The sequence below is a fragment of the Garra rufa genome, chromosome 13 (genome assembly GCF_049309525.1).
Source record: "Garra rufa chromosome 13, GarRuf1.0, whole genome shotgun sequence".
NCBI classification, from domain to species: domain Eukaryota; kingdom Metazoa; phylum Chordata; class Actinopteri; order Cypriniformes; family Cyprinidae; genus Garra; species Garra rufa.
In genome coordinates this window covers 22,069,973-22,090,900 of record NC_133373.1, presented here as the reverse complement: position 1 = coordinate 22,090,900, position 20,928 = coordinate 22,069,973, and the positions used below count along the sequence as shown (strand labels likewise).

The 20,928-nt window shown below is 37.3% G+C and overlaps 2 protein-coding genes across 2 annotated transcripts in view; one reads left to right on the top strand and one right to left on the bottom strand.

Annotated features, from left to right (window-relative positions):
- Positions 1–584: 584 nt before the first annotated feature.
- LOC141348441 (uncharacterized) lies at positions 585–13,604 on the bottom strand. Its single transcript, XM_073852747.1, has 7 exons — positions 12,945–13,604; positions 11,915–12,847; positions 11,752–11,793; positions 7,427–7,513; positions 7,256–7,342; positions 735–780; positions 585–649 (listed from the first exon to the last, which is right to left on the bottom strand). The coding sequence occupies exons 1-7, from the start codon at positions 13,404–13,406 to the stop codon at positions 585–587; spliced, it is 1,722 nt and encodes a 573-aa protein (XP_073708848.1). The 5' UTR covers positions 13,407–13,604.
- A 591-nt stretch (positions 13,605–14,195) lies between these two features.
- Positions 14,196–20,928, top strand: part of LOC141348440 (mRNA-capping enzyme-like) — a 40,210-nt gene continuing 33,477 nt past the window's right edge. The window contains exon 1 of the mRNA XM_073852746.1: positions 14,196–14,201. Within this exon, the coding sequence (XP_073708847.1) occupies positions 14,196–14,201 (6 nt within the window). The remainder of the gene's footprint in view (positions 14,202–20,928) is intronic.

The following is a 20,928-nucleotide window of genomic DNA, read 5'->3' as shown; positions in this document are numbered from 1 at the left end:
CCCTCATTTTATACAAAGACAACTTTCTGTTGCGTTAATCTTAATGTCTTTGTGACAGGTGAGGTTTTACTGAAGGAGACTGGCTTATCTCGTAGACGATACTGCGAGTGACATAATTGCCTTCACTGTTCATGTGAATATGTAGGAAAAAACCAAGCCAAATAATTCCATTGTCATAGTGATAAAAAAAAATATATATTTTTCCTTTAAATTTTCGTGGCTGGCAGATTTTCTCAAGAAAGTGGACCCTGGAAAGTGGCACGTTTGCAATGTGTCAAATCTAAATCGCTCCCATTATAATGAATGAAGCTGTCTACTCTAAAACACACAGAGAGACAATAAGTGACAGCTGTGTTTACAGAGAGTTTATAATAACCCCTCCACACACCAGCCCATCACACTTCTCTTTTGCTATTAATGACATTTTCAGGAAAATCCCAAGGAGTCACATTTAGGTTGCTGAAACACAAATAAACACAAACACAAGCACACACTCTCCACCCCTGATAAACAAGCTAAACTAAGTCGGTTTTGATCTTTCCATCTTTGATGTGTTCCAGGTTACTTTAGCACCTGAGCTGCTCTTATACACGCTTGCTTGTGTCGCAGCACATCCAACAGCCATCAGGTGCTACAATATCTTTGATGTCTGAAAAGGAAACACACATCTACAGGCTAACAGAGTGCAGATCACAACAGACATTTATTCAGAGGCAACTGAATTCTTTCATTACCTTGTTTATTAGGAGGCAGACAACTTTCCATTCGAGCCAACACCAACTACGCGTGAATAATGTTGACATGTTGACCAAAGGCCAAATACTGATTTAGGCATGGTGTTCATTCACGTCAATTCCCCACGAATTTACGTCCTGCCTAGGCTGTTTTGTCATTGAATATCCTGTTGTTCCTCACATTAGAGAAGTACCATTGGTTGCGAATGCCGTCTCTTGTTGACTTTAATACTCATCAAGAGAACAGTTTCACAGGATGTTTTGTTGAAACAGCATTTCACATGGGGTCAAGGTTACACTGAGCTATTAAGATGAAGCAAAAAATGCTATAAAATTGGTGTCACAATGAAAATTCATGAACATGTTCTGATCGTTTGTTTTATGAAAACTGTATATCAGATAAATAACTTAATTACATGATCAGACAACCAGGCCGATTCTCCAGTGTGCATAAGGAAATTGCCCTGTGGTAATTGAATATCTTTGACAGAGATAGATGTGCTTAATATCACCTTTTGCCTGTGGCGTTTGATATCAGTCAGTATGGAGGTAAAGGTTTGGCTGGCTTTGTGCTGGCCTGTGACCTGTCATTCATTCACACGCTCTTGTTCTCTAAATGAGGTTAGAAGGGTTGGTCAAGCTCAAGCATATCTTTTAATATTTACAAACAGATATTACTCTATTATTACAGCATAGGGATATGCAAAACTGCACAGTCAAAGATCTACTAGTCAGTGGGTTGTCTGAATGACTAATGGAGTAGTTGGAGTTAAAGAAGCCTTGCTAAATGAGGCCAGTTTAGGGCCTTGTTTACCAGACACCAGTCCTACGTTTTTAGACATTTGACTGAATATGGATGTTCAGCATATCTGTTCAATAGTTAAACTCATAGTAGGGTCCCTGTGGGTCTCTGTTGGTAAATTCAGTTTTATCAAACTTGATGTATTAAATGCTATAAAAGTTTTTAAGATTTAATTAAATATGAGCACTGATTGTTAGGGGTGCAACGGTTCAACTTACTCTTGGTTCAGTTTGTATCACAGTTTTAGAGTCACGGTTTTAGTACGGTTCAGTATGTGCTATGTTTAAAAAAAATAAAGAAAATAAGAATAATCTATCTACCTACAAGCAACAGCACAAATAAATACAACAGTAAAGATACAAATAAAATAAACAGTGATTTTCAGGTTTTTAGGTAGGTCTAACATTTGTATTAGGTTACATTAGGTGCAGAATTCTAATAAAGTAATCAAATGTAAAATAGCATTGCATATTTTACTGTATAAATTAAAGATTAATCTTTATTAAAGCTACTAAAGCTATTCAATCGAGAGCAGTGAGTGATTTCCTTGTTGTCGCTGTATGATTAATATTAAGAAAGTACTGGCACTTTAAGAGAATGCACTGATTTAGTGAATTGATGCAGTACATTCAGCCGGCAATGTCTGCTATTCCATAAACGCCACATACTGGCAGAGAATGAATTTGCATTTTCAGTCAGCCCATCTGCTATTTTTGTTCAGACCAATTGTTAATTTTAACATTTACTGATATATTACTATGTATCTCTTAATATTATTTAATGAATCTGAGCTAACATAAACTAATGATAAACAATTGTTTTTATTGACTAATGTTATCAAATATGAATAAATACTGTAACATATAAATTGCTTATTGTTAATTAATTTTAATATTAACTAACATTTACAGTAAGGTCTCATTAGTTGTCCTCACAGATAAATAACATGCTATTCGTTATAAAGGAGTGATGAATGATGATCGTTATGGTGAATTTGTTGCAGAAGCTCTGCTTCGATGCCTCTGGTCAGAGTACTTTAGAAGGGATGAATGTAGGGTCTTTATAATCTTGCTAATGTTGCATTATACAATGCCCTTCGCGGAAGTTCTCCCACGCAGCACTTGTTTTCTTCTGAGTCTGTTTTAGCGTGCTAACAGCCAGCCAGTTTAGAGCTTTGTCATTGTGCTTTCAAAACATGTTAACCCTAAATTATTAGCTATTCTGTTATTATGAAAACAACTAAAACTACATCGTTAACTTTGTCTTCAATATACCATATTATGTGGAACATAGTTTTCCTTGATCTCTGGAAATGAGAGTTCATTGTACTATGTGAACCATACAGCTTCCTTACCATTCCAAAAAAGAGCACTTATTGAAATGAAACTGTGAAAATGACTTCTCCTGAGCTTTGATGTCAGATGCATCAAAATGCATCAACACATGATCATACACATTTCCATGTCAGTGACACCTATTAGGTGATTATGTACTTTATAAAGTTATAAAGTATTCCTAAACATCAGAAGAACTGAGTTAAATGCTGTGAAGCCTGTTGTTCCTGGACATTCTGCAGATCCTTCTAAAGGTTCCCAATGAAATTCAAATCTTAATAGTTGGAGTGCCATATTTCAAAGCCAATTCCTTTGTGAGTGTTTGACATTTGAACCCTTTCGGTTTTCTGAAAGCATCGTAAGCCTCAGTAAATTGTAGAAAACACTGGCATCAATGCTTTAGAGAAAAACTCTCCTCTATCCTGTTTTCTTTACAGACCTGAATAATGGCTGTGCATTTCCTTAAAGGGTTAGTTCACCCAAAAATTAAAATTAGCTCATTATTTACTCAACCTCCAGGCATCCTAGGTGTATATATGACTTCCTTCTTTCAGATGAATCCAATTGGAGACATATTAAAAATGATCCTGCCACTTCCAAGCTCTGTTGTGGCAATGGGCAGGTGTTTCTTGTCAACAATCCAAAACAAGTCCAATAAAGTGCTTCCATCCATAATAGAAAGTGCCTCACGTGGCTCAAGGGGATGAACAAAGGTCTCCTGTAGTGAATCTAAGCATTTTTGTAAGAATAATATATAATAATAAAAATATGGGCATGTGCCACTCAAAAGTGACGAACACGAACGAGCAAACAAAACAACGCTTATGAATTAGAAGTACAAAACTGAGACTGGTTTTCCTTTGCTAAACTAAGAAAACTGCTTTCTTTGCTCCTGTAAACAAACGTTGGTACTCGTGTCGATGTCCTATGCCATCCGCCTGGGACGGCTTTCGTTTACAACAGTTAGCACAAGGTAGAAAAAAAGTGATTATTAAGTTTTAAATATGGATATTTTTCTTACAAAAACACATCAATAGACCGTTATTCACCCCCCGAAACCATGTGAGGCACTTTTTATTATGGATGGATGCACTTTATTGGACTTGTTTTGGACTGTTGACAAGAAACACCCACACATTGCCATAATAGCTTGGAAGTGCCAGGATAATTTTTAATATAACTCTGATTGGATTGGTCTGAAAGAAGAAAGTCATTAACACCTAGGATGCCTTGAGGGTGAGTAAATAATGAGCTAATTTTCATTTTTAGGTGAACTAACCCTTTAACCCAGCAGCTATCAGTTGTTGCATTTTAGAGGATCCTTCTGTCTTGTCAGCTTGGACCTGACTCTATGGTGAATGCCATGGCTTTGTGTTTTTAGGACCAGAAGGAGACACAGTCAGACCGTGTCCTAAGCAGGTGCAATGCAATAATGCGACAACTAATAAAAGCTCTTTCATGTTGAATCAGACTTTTTGTCCTAACCAGCTGCGATGAGCAACAGGACATTTTGTTTAGGCACTTGGTTTGTACTTCTGTGGCCTGCCAGGAAATCTCATTCATCCAAAATTTGACTCTGCATAACTGTAATTTACACATCAGCTGTGTTCCTATTGGCTGTGATTGTGTCGTGTCATGCCGCGTTTCCGTTTTCATAAAGACAAGCAAATTACTTGATGCTGAAAACTAAGTGAGGGCACGATTTGAGAAATGTTCATCTCCAAGACAGATGGTGGGATTATTCTAGACCGTCTCCCACACTTCTTCACATTTCTCCATGTCCATCTTGTAATTATCAAATGCAAATGAAGCAGAAGAGCCTTTGTATAAATGAGAAGTAAGAGTTTACTGTGCTTAAAAGCATATGGATGCTAACAGGCAAAGCTTAGAACAACATCATGCATTAGAGCAAAGTGAAAAGCTCCAGGTAAACAGGTTAGTCTGGCATGAAGGAATGTTAACAGGGTCGCACTTGTTTCCATGGTGATGCTTTGGGTTTGTGTTGCGCTCTTGATTGATTTTCACCCCTGCATTCATTGTGTTTGACTCCATCAAGGACTAACGATGCTCTGCTTTTGAGATCTTTGTGTGCCGACCGCATGACTGAATAACTGTGCGACTCAATGACTTGATTTGATTAAGGAACACAATCTAACTGATTTTCAAAATGTTTTGACAACCCATGAGGAGATCTGCAGCAGCGACAGGCTGACCTTGGTCTGTCGTGCTTTAATACAATACGGTGTTCAAACGCTAAACCTTCAGGCGTTTGAGCTGCAGCAGTAACTCAATCCCCATAAAAGCATTATTGTTCCAGACGCTTTTCACTTGCAGCAAATATGAGTTACATTTTCAAGGCTGAAAATCTTCTGCATAACTCGAGTGCTTTCAAAAAAATGCTTTTGATTTGCCTTCCACTCAGCATGTCTTCATCCTTGACTGTTTGTACTGTAAAAGTTTTTGAAAGTTTTAGAGGATAGCCTCAGTTTGACTCTTCACTAGGCCCCACCTTTATTCACCAAAACTTTCAACTGTTACAGTCTACTGTATTGTCTGACATGCAAACCAAATTTTTAAGAAATGCACAATGTTCTGAATGTATGAATGTTCTGCTTTGGGTAATCCTAATCCCAGCTAGAGGCCTTTTCCTGATTCCTTTCCCCTCTCTTCTGTCCAATTGCTTTCAGTCTCTCCTCACATCCATCTTGTCAAAATAGTTTTATCAAAGTACACATGATTATTTCTTGTCTTAATAGTTTAAGGGCAAAGGATGTGTATGGAATGAATACAATATTTTTAAAAACTTATAAAGAGGCACTTATTCTTCCCTTCCAATTTAATAAATTAAAAATTATTAATTGCTCTAAAAAGGAGTGTTTCAGAGTACTTGGAAAACTGCAGTAATTACACCATTGTTTAAATCTGGTGATAATATGTCAGTTAGTAATTATAGACCCATTAGTATTCTCCCAGAAGTTTCAAAAATGGCAGAAAAATGGATTTCTGAACAGATAATATCACATTTGAATAGTACACCATTCTCAGTGCATCCGATGCAATTTGGTTTTCGAAAGTATCATTCAACAGAAACTCCGTGGGAGCTGTTTTTCTATATTTAAGTTAAGCATTTGACACAGTAAATTAATTAAATTTAATTAATAATTAATCAAATTATAATTTTTCAACAAAAGTAATTAAATTGATAAGTCCATGTTTAACTGATAGACAACAGTGTGTTTGAGTAGGCAACACAATTTCACAATTACTTACAAATTCAGTTAGGTGTACCTCAAGGTTCAATATTAGGTCCTCTGTTATTCAGTTTGTATATTAATGACTTAACTGATGTTTGTGCACCTACTGTAAATTGTCAGATGTATGCTGATGATACAATTATATACTTGCATGCTAAAAGAAGAATTATCAGCAGAAATGGTTAAAATTACTAACTGGTAAAAAAAAATTCAGGTTTATATCTTAATGTTAGTAAAACTGTATGTATGGTTTTTTTTTTCAAAGTCTGCAAATAGAGATCTGGACCCAGATGTTGTAGTAGCAGAAGTATAAATATTTAATATAACTCGCATTCAAAAAACAAGTTAAAAAAGTTGGGAATAGAATTAAATTTAAATTTGGCCAATTTTAGACATATTAGGAATAATCTAACCACTGAGGCTTTAAAGTTATACATATGTTATGATATGATTTTAGTTGGACACAGAAAATATGATTTGCAGATATAATACTTGTGTACAAAATTGTGCACGGTATGGCCTCACCTCCACTTTCATCTCCAATTCATCTACTAGAGCCACCCTCAATAAAAGGGTGGTTATTGGATAATCAAACATGTCTTCATAATTTGAAGTAGTGGTTTCTTGCTTGCTTCTGGTTTGTAATTTTTTCTTTGGTCTGTGACTATGTTTGCCGGAATATGTGTTTTTCTGTGGATTTGTGGTTTTTACTATCAACCTGCCAGGGGCTGCAGATGATAATTAGCCTGAATGGCTAAATCTGGCACATTCACATAGTTGACTTGTTTACTTGTTAATTATTACATTGTTAATTAATGTGCATTGTCCCTTTTGAAAAAAATAAATAAAATAAAAAATAAATAAATAAATAAAGGCAGAAATGGCTAAAAATGTTACTTAAAAAAATCATCGCTGAGGCACATACATTTTCCCCCTCAGATCTTTAGAAGTGCTTGTTATATATAAAGCTTTGCATCAGCCTTGATTCTCAAATGATGTTTAACATCAGTAAGGACATTACTTTTGCAAATTACTGTTAATAATAACTGTGAATAATTGATAATAACTGTAGTCTGCCATGGAAACGACTTCATGCTCTTCTTGCCGAGAACCCAGTATCAAAGTTGTCACCTTTGGCGTGTTGATGATGTGGCTCGCATCTAGACTCCGTAAGCACGTCATCACTTCCTCTTTCATCTTCTCCCGCATGCTGAGCATCTGCAGTGGGGTGAGCGCAGCTATTCAAATTTTTTTCCTGACAGCATTTCTGTATTCCTGCAACTTGTTAGATAGTGACTTTACTGTCTGGATTCTATGCTTCCAGCTATTGACAATGTTATAGCTCTGTTCAGGGTGAGCGAGGTTTTTTTCAAAGCGCCCAGTGCAGACCTGAAAACATATGCATAAAAACAGTTGAGAAATAAAAACAAAACTGCTGTGGTGTACCTGTATTTCTAACACAATATCCAACTTCGCTGGAGCATGATACACTCATAAGATTTAATGAATTTTGATAGCCTGCTTACCACTGACGGTGCCACCAAAAGATCGCCGTTGTCTAACCCTCATCCCAAAAATTGAAAAGAAACCTTGTTTATAGCAGTAGTGGGCAAAATTCAAAATGTTTTGCATGCAAAGGTCTCCCAGTGCAGACCTGAAAACATATGCATACAAACAGTTGAGAAATAAAAAATAAAACTGCTGTGGTGTACCAGTTTTTCTAACACAGTACCCAACTCTGCTGGAACATGATACACTCATGGGATTGAATGTTAATTTTGATAGCCTGCTTACCGTTGACGGTGCCACCAAAAGATCAGCATTGTCTAACACTCTTCCCAAAACTGAAAAGAAACCTTGTTTATAGCAGAAATGGGCAACATTCTAAATGGATACAGACAATAAGGAGGTGGCCTCCTTTCTTGTGTTAAAGCTTCTACATGAGCGTTGTTCATCAAGAATCAATTGCCTGTAGATGCAGACCAGCAGTAGATATGGATGAGAAAGTAAACAGTAGTTATTAAATTTGCCCTTTTATCAATTTCTTGATGTGTCTTTTTGGGAGTGTTATTATTTACATCCGGCTAAACCAGCCGAAAGATTTCTCACAGATGCCATTTTCTTTGATGCGGAGCATACAAGGATGGAAAACACCAAAGTTAAGTGTTTCATCTCATTTACAACATGTATTTATAACATCATATTGATTTTTAAAACAATGTATATGTGCTGTGTTTGCCTAAACTTTTCTCAAAAACATTTTCTTTCACTCGCGATGCAGAACAGACGAAGAGCTGCTTTAAACGCTGACAGTAAGTGTTTGGTCTCATTTATAATATGTATTTGAAAACATACCCTGCTGAAAAAACCAGCATATGCTGGTTTTTTCAGCAGGGTATTGATTAATAGCAGTATTTATGTGCTGTGCATATAACTTTTTCTCAGAAAAACATTTGCTTTACTAGGAGGTTGCTAGGGAGTCAAGCCTAGAAGTGTTTTATGACCAGGGGCGATGGGGTAACTCCCCCAATAACCAAAACTAGCAATATTTATACCATGGTTAATGGAAACCTAGAATCAGTCTATTCATTAATTATTTAAATTGGGCCTGAAGCGCAGTTCTTTTAATTGTGCATTGTGGCACGCAAATCACTGTATACTCCGCGCACATTCACTGGCCATTCCTATCTTGAAACTGAGTAAAATGTTCTATTTGAATTCTATTGAAATTACCACTTTAAAATACTATGGAGAAAGTCAAACATTATCTAAAAAACACATAAACTAAAAGACTAATGAAAAATGGAGAAAGCAATTTCGCACCAGCACTAACTTCTATTAAAATATTTTTTACTACTCATGACCGCCTTTACTAGAATTTGTCATATTTTATTGTAGGCTTATTTGATGACAGAATTTTCTGTTTTGGTGAACAGTTATTGTATTGCAATTGATACTTGACTCTGACATTTCACCTATTAATAGTTTTGATATATGGATGTGAAATTATCCTGTTTTCTCAATTTTACAGGAGCACTTTTGTAATGCTGCAAGTGGGAGTGGATATCTTTCTTGGCTGAAAAATGCACAGAAACACATCTCGTCATGCTGAAAAAAAGAGACTAATGTCAAGGTGGTCCAAACGCCATTAGCACACAACAATTTGTTCAGTGAGCATTAACGTGCATTCAGAGTTGATGGTAATGAATGGGATGCTGTTGTTTAAACTGATAATCATAAGCATTAGAAACCTTACGACATTCAGAATACATATGGCCGAAATAAAAATATGTATTTTGTGCCTTTGCACTGTTTTGCTTTGACATTATGATGTTTTAATTGTGTAAGAACATGTTGGTTCAATGTATTAAAAACACTGAATGTAAAAACATTTTGGTGAAGGGGGAAAAAAGCTTGCTTTAAAATGTTTTAATGAAAAAAAAATATGTAAACATACCTTGTTTTGTGGGTTTATTTTTACAAATAAGTTATTCTAAAAGTAACTGAAAAGGTCTGTGACACCTTAATTCCTTTACCTGCTTAGTTAAAAGTTATATTCATGTTTTTAAGAGTTATCAAATGAATTGTTAGCTATTTAAATCTAAGGTAGTGTTCATTTACTTTGAAGAGTTAAGATTAACAAGAGATGTTGATTAACTCTATGAGGGTTAAATGTTAAACTTGTGAGGCAGTGTTAATTTAAGAGTTAAATTAACACTGGTGGTTTTGCTGTGTATATATATTTTACATTGCAGCACCCCTTTTCCCAGTCTGTCTCGAATGCTCTGTTAAGTTCCTGTTTTGAAAGCCCCTCCTTCCAAAATATGTTCCAGAAATGTCACTCCCCTTAACCATAACTGTGAGTTTCATCTGCTCAGATGTAAATATTAACAATGGTGTCAATTTAGCCATTCCAATTAATCGGAGTAGAAGAAACAGTGTTTAAATGAGTAACATTGTGACTTCACAATATGTGGAAGAAGCATGCTGTAGTTAAAACAAGGTGTGTTTGTAGTAACTAAAGTTAGTGTAACATAAGTAACATAATAGGACCTCTTTCATTTTTGTCTTGGCAAGAAAGGCAAGGCTTAGCACCAAAATAAACAGCTGCTGTCGTGCAAACTAATCACCTGAATCCGGTTGGATCCAATTGTGTCATCTTTTGGTTCAATGGCAGGCAAAGCCATGGGCCTGTTAGTGCAAGCGTGTTGTCAGGTTTGGAGAGTACAGTCCTCTTATCTGTATCAGGCAGGATTAGGCTGTACCAGCTCCCCCTGGTTAGGTGTTGGGATCTGCAGTTTAGGAGGCATTAGAGCAGGGGTAGCCAACCCTGCTCCTGGAGGCTACCATTCTACAGAGCTCAGCCCCAACCCCGCTCCAGCCTCTGAGCCAGCTAATCAAGGTGTTCAGGATTAATGGAAAACAACATGCAGGTCTGCTGGTTTGAACTGAGGTATACAGAATGGTATCCCTCCAGAAGCAGGGTTGGCTACCCCTGCATTAGAGCAATTGTTCACAACCACATTCCTGGAGCCATCCCAATGCTGAACATTTTGCATGTCTCCTTAATCAAACATTAAATCAGCTCATTAGTAGAGACTAATAGAGAAGAAATGCAAAATATGCATTGTTGGGATGGCTCCAATAATGTGGTTGGGAACTACTGCATTAAATCATTGCATTCTTACTTTGGAGGTGCATTTCCAGCTGGTGAAACAACAGGTTTCATTCAGAATTCCTCAGGGCTCAACACTTTCATTTTATCACACCATGTCCCACTTTAGACTTAAAGGGTTGATTCACCCAAAAATTAAAACTAGATTATTAATTACTCACCGTCAAGGCATCCTTGGTGTATATGACTTCCTTCTTTCAGACGAATACATATATCGAGTTATATAAAAAATTGTTCTAGCTTTTCCAGGCTTTATAACACTAGATTTACTAAACCTGCGCAAATTTGCGTAAAATCCCTGGACCTAACACCTACAAGCACCCTGCTGAGATTTCCACAGGCCTTTTGTCCTCCTGCTTTTGTTGTGCAAATACACCCATTACCTGTGAGGCCTGGCACATTTGCATTTTTTTACTCAGAGTAACTCAGATCCAAGGCAGGCCAAACCTCTGTGTGTAACAAACCTTTAGAATTGCCTGACGTATTTATACAAAAGACACACATTCACAATATATGGATACACAAGTCTGTTTTATTTTTATACATATGTACATACTTTTTTTTTATACATACATATTTATTTTATATAAGTGTTTCAAACTTTGCAGAGTTTGCAGACCCAGTGTCCATTGTCCCTGCATTTGGCACAGGTGAATTTTTTACATGTTGCACAGGAATACCTGCTGCGATTCCTGTTGCAGCTCTCTTGCACCTGGCACTGTGTTGTCTGTACAGTCCCTGGCACAGCAGCTTCAGCAGCCTGCCTCTGTGCCAATATTTCCTTCTGTTGCATGAATCGGCAACGAAGTTCCTTTGCTAGAAGACTCAGAAACAATCTTCTTTTGCCTGTCCACCCAGTACATGCCTTGTACAAAATGTAGGCATTCACCGCCGCTAGGTCCAGCATATTGTAAAAAACTGCTACTGGCCACCTGCGTGTTGCTGCTCTTACCGAATACATCCGTGCCATTTGGTCCAACACGTCTACAACACACTGTAAAAGTAGAGAGAGAGAGAGAGAGTCATGAGTATATGTGCTTTTTTCTATAGGTCTGTATAGTACACATCAGAAAACATTGTAGTACTGGTGTAAAATTATACACAAATTCACATACCTTCATGTGGTTATAGTCTGTTATCGTGTTGGGTTTCCTCTTTCTGCCATCACCGATCGTCACGTTTTGGTGCATGGAACTTAGAACACACACAGTCTTCTTTTTTTTAGGGGCATAAATTGTCAAGGAGACACTGCCACTTCTAAGCACTGAAGTGGAGAATACCTCTCGCTGTGCAGTGTCTTTTGCTAGTTGAGGAAGTTCACGTCGGACTTTATTCATCGTGCCCAGTAGCGTTGTTTGACGCTGCAGCAGTCTGTGCGCCAGTGACAGTGAAGTAAAGAAATTGTCCGTTGTGACATTTCTCCCTTTATCCAAAAATGGCTCCATCAGATTCATGACCACATTCTCTGCCAGCCTCTCTCCCTTCTGACGACTGGGGTCCTTTCCCAAGTAAGGAGATGCCTTGCAAACATATTTGGTCTCCAAATCCGTGGCCATCCAGAACTTGATCCCAGATTTGTCTGGCTTAGTTGCAATATACTGTGTGAATGGACAACGTACCTTGGTAGGGAACAGCTGTACATCTATGGTCATGTGTTCTCCTGGAGTGAAACTCTCAGCACAGTTCTTGTTGAAGCGTGTCCAGATGTCGGAGATCGCAGCAAATTTGTCTGTCTTCACCCGTTCTGCCCGCGTGTCCTTGTCATCAAATCGAAGGTGTTGCATAATTGAAATGAATCTATCTCGGGGCATTGTCTCTTTGATTACAGGCACCAGAAAGCTTTCTGACCAGCAATCCACAATGGCACCAACGGGACACATGATTGCTCTTACAAACAGAATTGAAATGAATGCCATCAGTTCATGAATTGCCAAATTCCAGTCTGGCTCTGTTCTGCGGGCTTGGTGGACCGTGCACTCCCTGATGGTCTGCAGCATTCCCACGTCTAACAGACAAAGGAAGCTTTGGAGCACGCTTGTAATTTTACGCTGTCGGAAGATAAACAAATAGAGAATGGTAAATTTACATGAACCTCACTCTAAATGGGTTTATATAAATATCATATGTACTATGGTAATGACAAACCTTAGCAGACTCTGTGGGTCCAGCTTGCGCAGTGAAGCATGAGTGATTTGCTACTGCGCTGGGTATTCCAATGTCCTCCTCTGCCCACACAGTGCCGTCTTTTGCCGTCTGAGTCTTACAGGGCTTCCCAGTACTACGGCGCATCTTCCGTGGAGGCGTGTTGTGGTTTTGTTCCGTCTCCTTTTCTGATTCTTCTGAGGAGGAGTCAGAGGCCTGCTGGACAAATGAAATCTCTCCTCCATCAGAGTCAGCTTCGTCCATTTCCTGAAGCCAGGCCAAAGCCTGTTGTGCGGAGAGGTTCTTCCTGCATGGCAGTGATACGGAGTCCATCCTGATGTGTGTTCTCAAAAATGCGAAGAAGAAATGAATCTCCCACCTGAGTCGGTCAGCTTTTGCCACTCCCTTACATACACAGTCACAATAGATAGAATCACACCTTTTGGCCACCTCTACAGCATTCATATGTTGTGAAAAGCCGGCCTATTTGCAGTACAGTGTCTGCCATACTGCCATCAATGCCATGGCAATGGAATGCTGCCAAAGTGCCAATTGCCCTCCCATTGAAATTGGTTGCCCCTTGATTACAGTATTGGCCTATCATCATTTGCGATGTCATTGGAACACTGCAAAAAGTGCCAATTGCCCTCTGATTGCCCTCTGAGTTGCACTGTCCACATTTCTGCAGTGACAATGCAGATTTTCCACTTGTGGGACTAATATAGACAGATCAGAGGTGAACCAGGAACTGAGGGGCAGCTTTTTTTATGGTTGTTGTTTTTTTGTTTTTTTTTGCTATTTTTTTACATGAACAGGCAGAGGACAGAGCATATGAAAGCTGGAGCGATCACACAAAAAGAAAATTTGCTTTTGGTGTTATAATTCAGTGATGTGTTATAATTCTGTATGTGTACGAACATGTTTGCACACATTTTTTTTATAAATAAAACAGTTGTGTTCCCATATAATGTGAATATGTGTCTTTAATATTTGCAGGTCAGTCAATGTGTTGAATATTTTTTATAGATATGGCAGGCATTTTTGAAGGTTTCCATGTCACACAGAGGTTTGGCCTGCCTTGAGTTACACTGAGTAAAAAAATGCCAATGTGCCAGGCCTCACAGATAAATGGGTGTGTTTGCACAACAAAAGCAGGAGGACAATCGAGCTGAAGAAGTGTGAAAATCTCAGCAGGGGTGATTCACACCTCAGGACTTTCACCAAAAAATAAAAAAGTCAGTAATTCTAGTGATAATGGCAGTGAGGGGGGTGTTTCTCTTCAGCAATCCAAAACAAGTCCAATAAAGTGCATCCTTCCATAATAAAAAGTGCCTCCTCAAGCTTGTGTAAATGGCTGCACAAGGAAGATGCTCCAGGTGGATGACAGAATGTCGACGTTGTGCATGTGCTGCTCAGAAGTGACGAACGCAGACATGCAGGGGAGAAAGCAAAATAATTGTAAGTTTTTTTTAATGAAAAAACCCACTCCAACCCTCCAAAACAGGTTGATTTTAACCATTTGTTGAGGATGATCGCCGGTGTATTACTGCTAAATTCAAAAGTGCTTTGCACCTTTCAACCACATAAAAGTTTCAGTCATTTAAATGAATTACTAGCAGAAAAAAAACCTTGTTAAATACACGCTGATGTTTGTGAGTTTGTTAAATACACTGGTGTGTAAGGAAAGTGGCAATAATAATGCTTTTAATTAAAATGCACAGCAAAAAACTTTTCTTACTTGGGTTTTTTGTCTTGCTTCCAGCCAAAATATCTAAAAATTCTTAAACCAGTAAGTAAAAAGTTTCTTGTTTAAAAAAAAAAAAAAACGTCAAAATTAAGTGTGTTTTTGCTTGAAACAAGCAAAATAATCTGCCAATAGGGTAAGAAAATCTGGTCACACTTTATATTAGTTTTTTTTGCAGTGCAGGACTGCTTTTTTTAATGGATGGATGCACTTTATTGGAATTGTTTTGGACTGTTGAAGAGAAACACCCACTCACTGCTATTATAAATCTTGAAGGAGCCAGAACAATTTTTAATATAACTCCGATTGAATTCGTCTGAAAGTCATATACACGTAGGATGGTTTGAGGGTGGGTAAATAATGGGCTACTTTTTGTTTTTGGGTGAACTAACCCTTTAAGTTAAAAATACCTGCTCTTACTCGTATTCTAAATCTCAAATGTCTACATAATCTCTCACTTAAAGACCCCTAATCTACAGTCTCTAATTTAAAGACCCCTATTTACATCTCCCCAAATAGCTTCATTACAATTCTTTTCTTTACTCTCATTTCAAACTGTTTTCCCCTTCGGGTTACCTTTGGCTTCAGGGTGTTTACAAGGTGCGTGTTGTCAGCTTTCGCTTCCCTGCAGCGTGTAGGCGATTCCCGTGCTTCCGTTCTCAGCTCTTGACAGACAATGTGTGACGCCTCCATAACTCATGTCACAAAGCTGAGTACTATGCTCAATCATGACAAGTGCCATTCTTTTGCACACTATGCAGTATATCTCTTTCAGTTAGACTAACAGCATGTCAGCTTCTCTTTCACTGTCACAGCGCAATGTATTTGACGCACAATAGCCCAGGTGCTGCCAGTCAAACTTGTCCAATATATCACACTGTTAAGTCTTGGAGGTATTTTAGCCACAGCAACACCTGTGGTCAGGCTGAGCATATTACATCTACGCCTCTTTCAGCTCTGCCTGACTGGCGGACACCTGCCAGTCAAGACACTGAGGCCATTAGTAAGAGTGACGGGTTGGAAGTCTATGTTGATTAAACCCCATTCCCATAATCCAGCTGCCCTGTAGTGGAACCTTCACTTGGTTCTTAACACTTTAAAGCTCTCTCTGCCTTCTGACTTTATTTCTACCTTTGAGCCATTGATTGAAGGGGAGAGTAAATGGTTTTCTTTTTTATTATTTTCTTTTTTACTGGCCATTGGCAGTGTGTGTTGATGAAATACATACTGCCTGTAGAGGGGTCTGGAGAACCTATGAGTAAAACTGCGAGCATATCCTGCTGCTTTACTGACAATCTTGATGAGTCAATATTGATTGATTTCATTGATTTGTCAGCGTTTGAATCTTGAATCAGCAATTTAAACGTAAATCATATGTTGCACTATGAACATGTTTATAATGTTTATCAGTGCATTAGATTTCATTTGGTGACTGATGATCACAATACTCCTAGTCACTTCAGAAATTGATAGTGGGTTTTTGAAAAGGACTGTCTTTTTTAATGAATAGGCAGTTTATTTGCTAATCTTCAAGATGGTTATTAATCATTTGTTTTGGATTGATCTTTCTTTGGAGTTTTAATAAAGGAAGTCACAGACAATTTTGTGGTACAGTATGATTCAGTTTACAGCATTTCTCAATCATTTCTATGGTATCCACAAACATTGATTGACTGTAATTGATTCCAGGATCAGTACACAATGTGAAAAAAAAAACATAAACTAAAAATATCTGTAAACAAAAATAATAATAACAGCTTAATAACTCAAAAGAATGAATATAAGGGCTTTTATAAAATGACCATATAACTTATTATAACTAATTTCTGCTCCAAAAATGAGGTTGTTTATAAACTGGAGAATTGGAAGACTTGGAGAACTATGGTAGAAGAAAAAAACTTCCGGAGGAAATCTACAGAGTATATATGCGTGCTACGTCAGCATGTTACAAGGTGACAACTTTGATAGGCTGTCAGCAAGAATAAAGCCACTAAAGCCACAAAGGCATTTCTACTCAGCTGTGCCTTCTGGTGGTCTTCCACCAGTCACAGAATCACTTTTACATGCATAATATGCGTTATCAGTTGTATTCGTTATCACATGAGGCTTTTTCATTAAACTGCGATAAGCTTTTCGAGTTTTTAATGAAATTACTGGAATTGAACGATGGCAGATAAAAGATGGTTTGCAATGTTTGTTCCAGACCACTTTACCAATTTATGCAGTTGCTTTTGAAGCAATAAGGTGAAAGACGTCATTATTTTTTGTGAATATAGTCACTGTTTAAGTGAATTGTTAGGTACAATATGCAGCAGAATAAAACTTCAGTCACTCAAAGGCAGTGATGGGAATAACGGCGTTACTAACAGCGTTATTTGTTTCAGTAACGAGTAATTAAACAAATTACTGTTTTCCCTGTTACAACGCCGTTACAGTTACAGACAATAAAATGTGACATTACTATAATTTATTATATTATAATTGTATTTTTCAGTTTTTCTGAATGGATGCACAGTGAATCTGTATTTGACGAACCATAAACTCTAGTGTGAAGACGTCACATCTAGCCGTCACACACACGCAAAGAAAGATACAGAGCGAGAGAGTCCTACATACAATGCAGAATGTAAACAATATTCTTTGTTGTATTTTCCTGTCAAACTAACAGAGTTCCTTTGGAATACTTCAACTTTTAAGAACTTCCGGTTTCTCTGGTAGTAGGCGGAACTAATGCTGCGTTCCAGGCAGGTTTTTGAGCCTGTAAATCACGACTTTAAACCGCAACTCACGACTTTGTAGGGTTCCAGGCAAGTCTGCCTGAGCACATTTATTAGTATTATATTATTATTTATTTGATTGCAACGTTATGTTGTCCTAAAGTCTATTTTTCACCACGTACCACTTGCATAAACACTGCATCCGTAGGGGCTGCCATTGTTGTTTTGCGCGCTATGTGACGTCAGAGCGCGGAACTGGGAGTATATCAATCTAGTACAAGTTCACGGGTGGGAAGTCATGGGTTTGACTGCCGTTCCAGTGCACTTTCACGGGTAGAAGGTTGGAAAAACATGGGTAATGGGTTGCCTGGAATGCGGCATAATACGCCAATGGCAATCTCATTTTCTGGCACTCACCAATTATCGTCCGTGTTTTTTTTTTTCTGCAAATCTGTTAGAGCGAACACAGACAACTTGATTAATATTCATGAACCCAGCAGCTCAGTAATCCTTAGTGCGTTTTATATTGTTATTAGTGATAAAATTTGTAGTAGTTTACTTTATCAATAGTTTTAACCATTTTTATAGAAAGACTAAATAAAAAACAATATCTTAAGCACCACCATCAATCCTGTCAACATGACAAATATGCATTCATACATGTTTTTTGTTGATAGACATTTAATATTAGTCTGGTGCGTAAACAAAAAAAATCTACTAGCCAATGGCGATTCTAATGCTATGGTATCCGTAGAGGGTTGATAATATTTACAGTAATTTATTGAATTTGAAAAGTGTCTCTCACATTGTCCCACAGCAACATTACAAATGTTTTTAATATATTATTTAGATTTGTTCTATTTAGTGTCCATTTCATTCATTTAACATTTAATATTGGGGACAAAGTTATTTGACATATTTTTTTAAGTAACACAGTAGTTACTTTTCCTGGTAATTAGTTACTTTTATAATGATGTAACTCTGTTACTATTTGTGAAAAGTAACTACTAACTATAACTAATTACTTTTTTTTTAAGTAACATGTCCAACACTGCTCAAAGGAGTAGTTCACCCGAAAATGAAAATTTGATTAAAAATTATTCACCCTCAGGTCATTCCAGATGAAGATGAGTTTGTTTCTAAAGATTTTGAGAAATTAACATGTAATTCCATCACTTGCCAACCAATGGATACTCTGCAGTGAATGGGTGCCGTCAAAATGAGAGTCCAAACAGCTGATAAAAACATTACAATAATCCACAAGTAATCCGCACCACTCCAGTTCATCAATTAACGTCATGTAAAGAGAAAAACTGTATGAAACAAATCTATCAAAGTGTTTTAACTTTAAACCATCACTTCCACAATCAATAATAATGCTTCCTCCCAAAATTTATCCCATATTATTTCTCACATCAAAATCCATAGGCATATTTGTGTTTAGAGCTGATTTGGACTATTTTGGCTTATAAACGGTGCTTGATCTGTGCACGTTTTTCTCCTGATTCAGACCAGACATCTTTTTTAATGAAGGAAGCACTATTATGGAATATGGACTCGTATTTCAAATGGAAGCAAAGTTGCTTTAGTTTATTACAACATGCAGCTTTTCTCTTCACAAGATGTTAATTGATGGACTGGAGTGGTTTGGATTACTTGTGGATTCTTTTGATGTTTTCATCAACTGTTTGGACTCTCATTATGACGGCACCCATTCACTCCAGAGGATCCATTGGTGAGCAAGTGATAGAATGCTAAATTTGTTTCAATAAAGAAACAAACTCATCCATATCTTGGATGATCTTTCCTAAAGGTACTATATTATATATTATAATATCTGGAATTTTGTATCAACCAATCAGCTTTCAATATTTGAATTATCCATTTTATAAAGTTGTTTTCAGGCTGTTTCGACATGTAATATCTGCCTGTTGCTGTTATTGTGAGAAGTTACTGGTCCTGCTGAGATGATGCTCTTATAGTTCCTAGGCACTAGTGTTTGTATCCTCTCCTCATCATTAGTGTTGCCACTGGTAAACAACTTTGATTATTACAGAGAGGCATACGGTGCAAAGTGAGAAGGTTGTTTGGATACTCTGACCCGTAACAACCATACTTTCATCCCCAATCTTACACTGAGCCTTTTAGAGGTACAACCTCCCACCATGTAGCGGTCCTGCTGGCTCAAATCGTGTTTCCTGGCAACGCATCTGTTACTTTGCCTCATTTTCGTCTTCCCACTCTTTGGTTTCTCCAGATTTGATTCATCACGTCCAGAACGTTGACATGAATGCATAATGAATGTTCTTATAGTCACATGCCGCAGATGATTTTTTTTTTTTTTTACCTGCAAAGGACATTTTTTTGTTTTGTTTTGTTTTGTTTATTTTTATTGTGCCTTTTATATACAGTTCTTATAATAATCTTACCATGCTGAGTCAAGAATGTATTACCATTTTCTGAATTTTCACACTGGCCAAACTAAAATCATTCAGGAGACACAATATAAAAGTGTGCATGTATTAACAAACTAAAACATTAAAATGTGTCCTCAAATATGTTTATAATGACACAATTTAAAGGATTATTATGTAGATGAGGGGAAATTATTCCACAAAACAGCTTGTACTGTAAGACAATGAAATATATAGTACTTTAAATGTACAGTAAGGCGTTAATAACTAGACAGAATTCAGTTTTTGTAGTAGGGTTTTGTGAAGCATGTTTGCAGAAAGACATGTTGACATGTTATCTAATTATTGTTTGTCTTCTTTCTTGAAGACGAGCACAATGAATTTCTACGTCCATTAAAATATTCTCTTATATTTGAAGCCAATTATATTTTGGTTACATTTGCCTTACTACAGCCATTTGTCTGACTGACTGACACAGACTGTCTTATGTGGGATGTGGATTCTTATGAACGGTGGACAGATAACAAGACATGCTCATGCCAGAACTACTGCTTTAATATGATCAGATCTCCATTCTTATTTGAATATCACAAACAGATGTTTACTGATTGGTCTAGATGCACTATAACCCCACTGTACGGTGGTGGTAGCTCACCTGGTTTACATCAAATGACTGAAATCTGAAAGATGAAAAGAAAATATTATGGAGGAGCGGTGAAAATGCAAAATATTGAAGACGGGACTAAATTGCTTACTATAGCATAACTATTTCCATCAGCAATTATATGGCTCTGTTCCAAAACTTAGAGAGCTGCCCACATACAGTAGGCTGCATCTTAAAGGAATAGTTCAGCCAAAAATGACAATTCTGTCATCATTTACCCACCCTCATATTGTTCCAAATGGACTTTGAATGGAGGGACAGAAATCTCTCAGGTTTCATTAAAAAATATCTTCATTTCACCACTTCCCACAGTAGAATTTGTTTTAAGACCTTTATCGCACTAAATTAAACTAAACAAAAAATTAAAACTTGCAGGTGAAGATCTGCCTACATGTTGGATAAGCCTTTGAACACTCCTATGATAGCTTACCCCTGTGATAATATGAAA

Bases quoted from the DNA above. Each gene is read 5' to 3' on its own strand.
- LOC141348441 (XM_073852747.1), bottom strand. From the start codon at position 13,406: ATGAATGCTGTAGAGGTGGCCAAAAGGTGTGATTCTATCTATTGTGAC. The intron at 12,848-12,944 runs GTTTGTCATTAC...ATCTTCCGACAG, and splicing joins GACCCACAGAGTCTGCTAAG to CGTAAAATTACAAGCGTGCT. The intron at 7,514-11,751 runs GTAAGAGCAGCA...ATATGTTTTCAG, and splicing joins AAATGGCACGGATGTATTCG to GTCTGCACTGGGCGCTTTGA.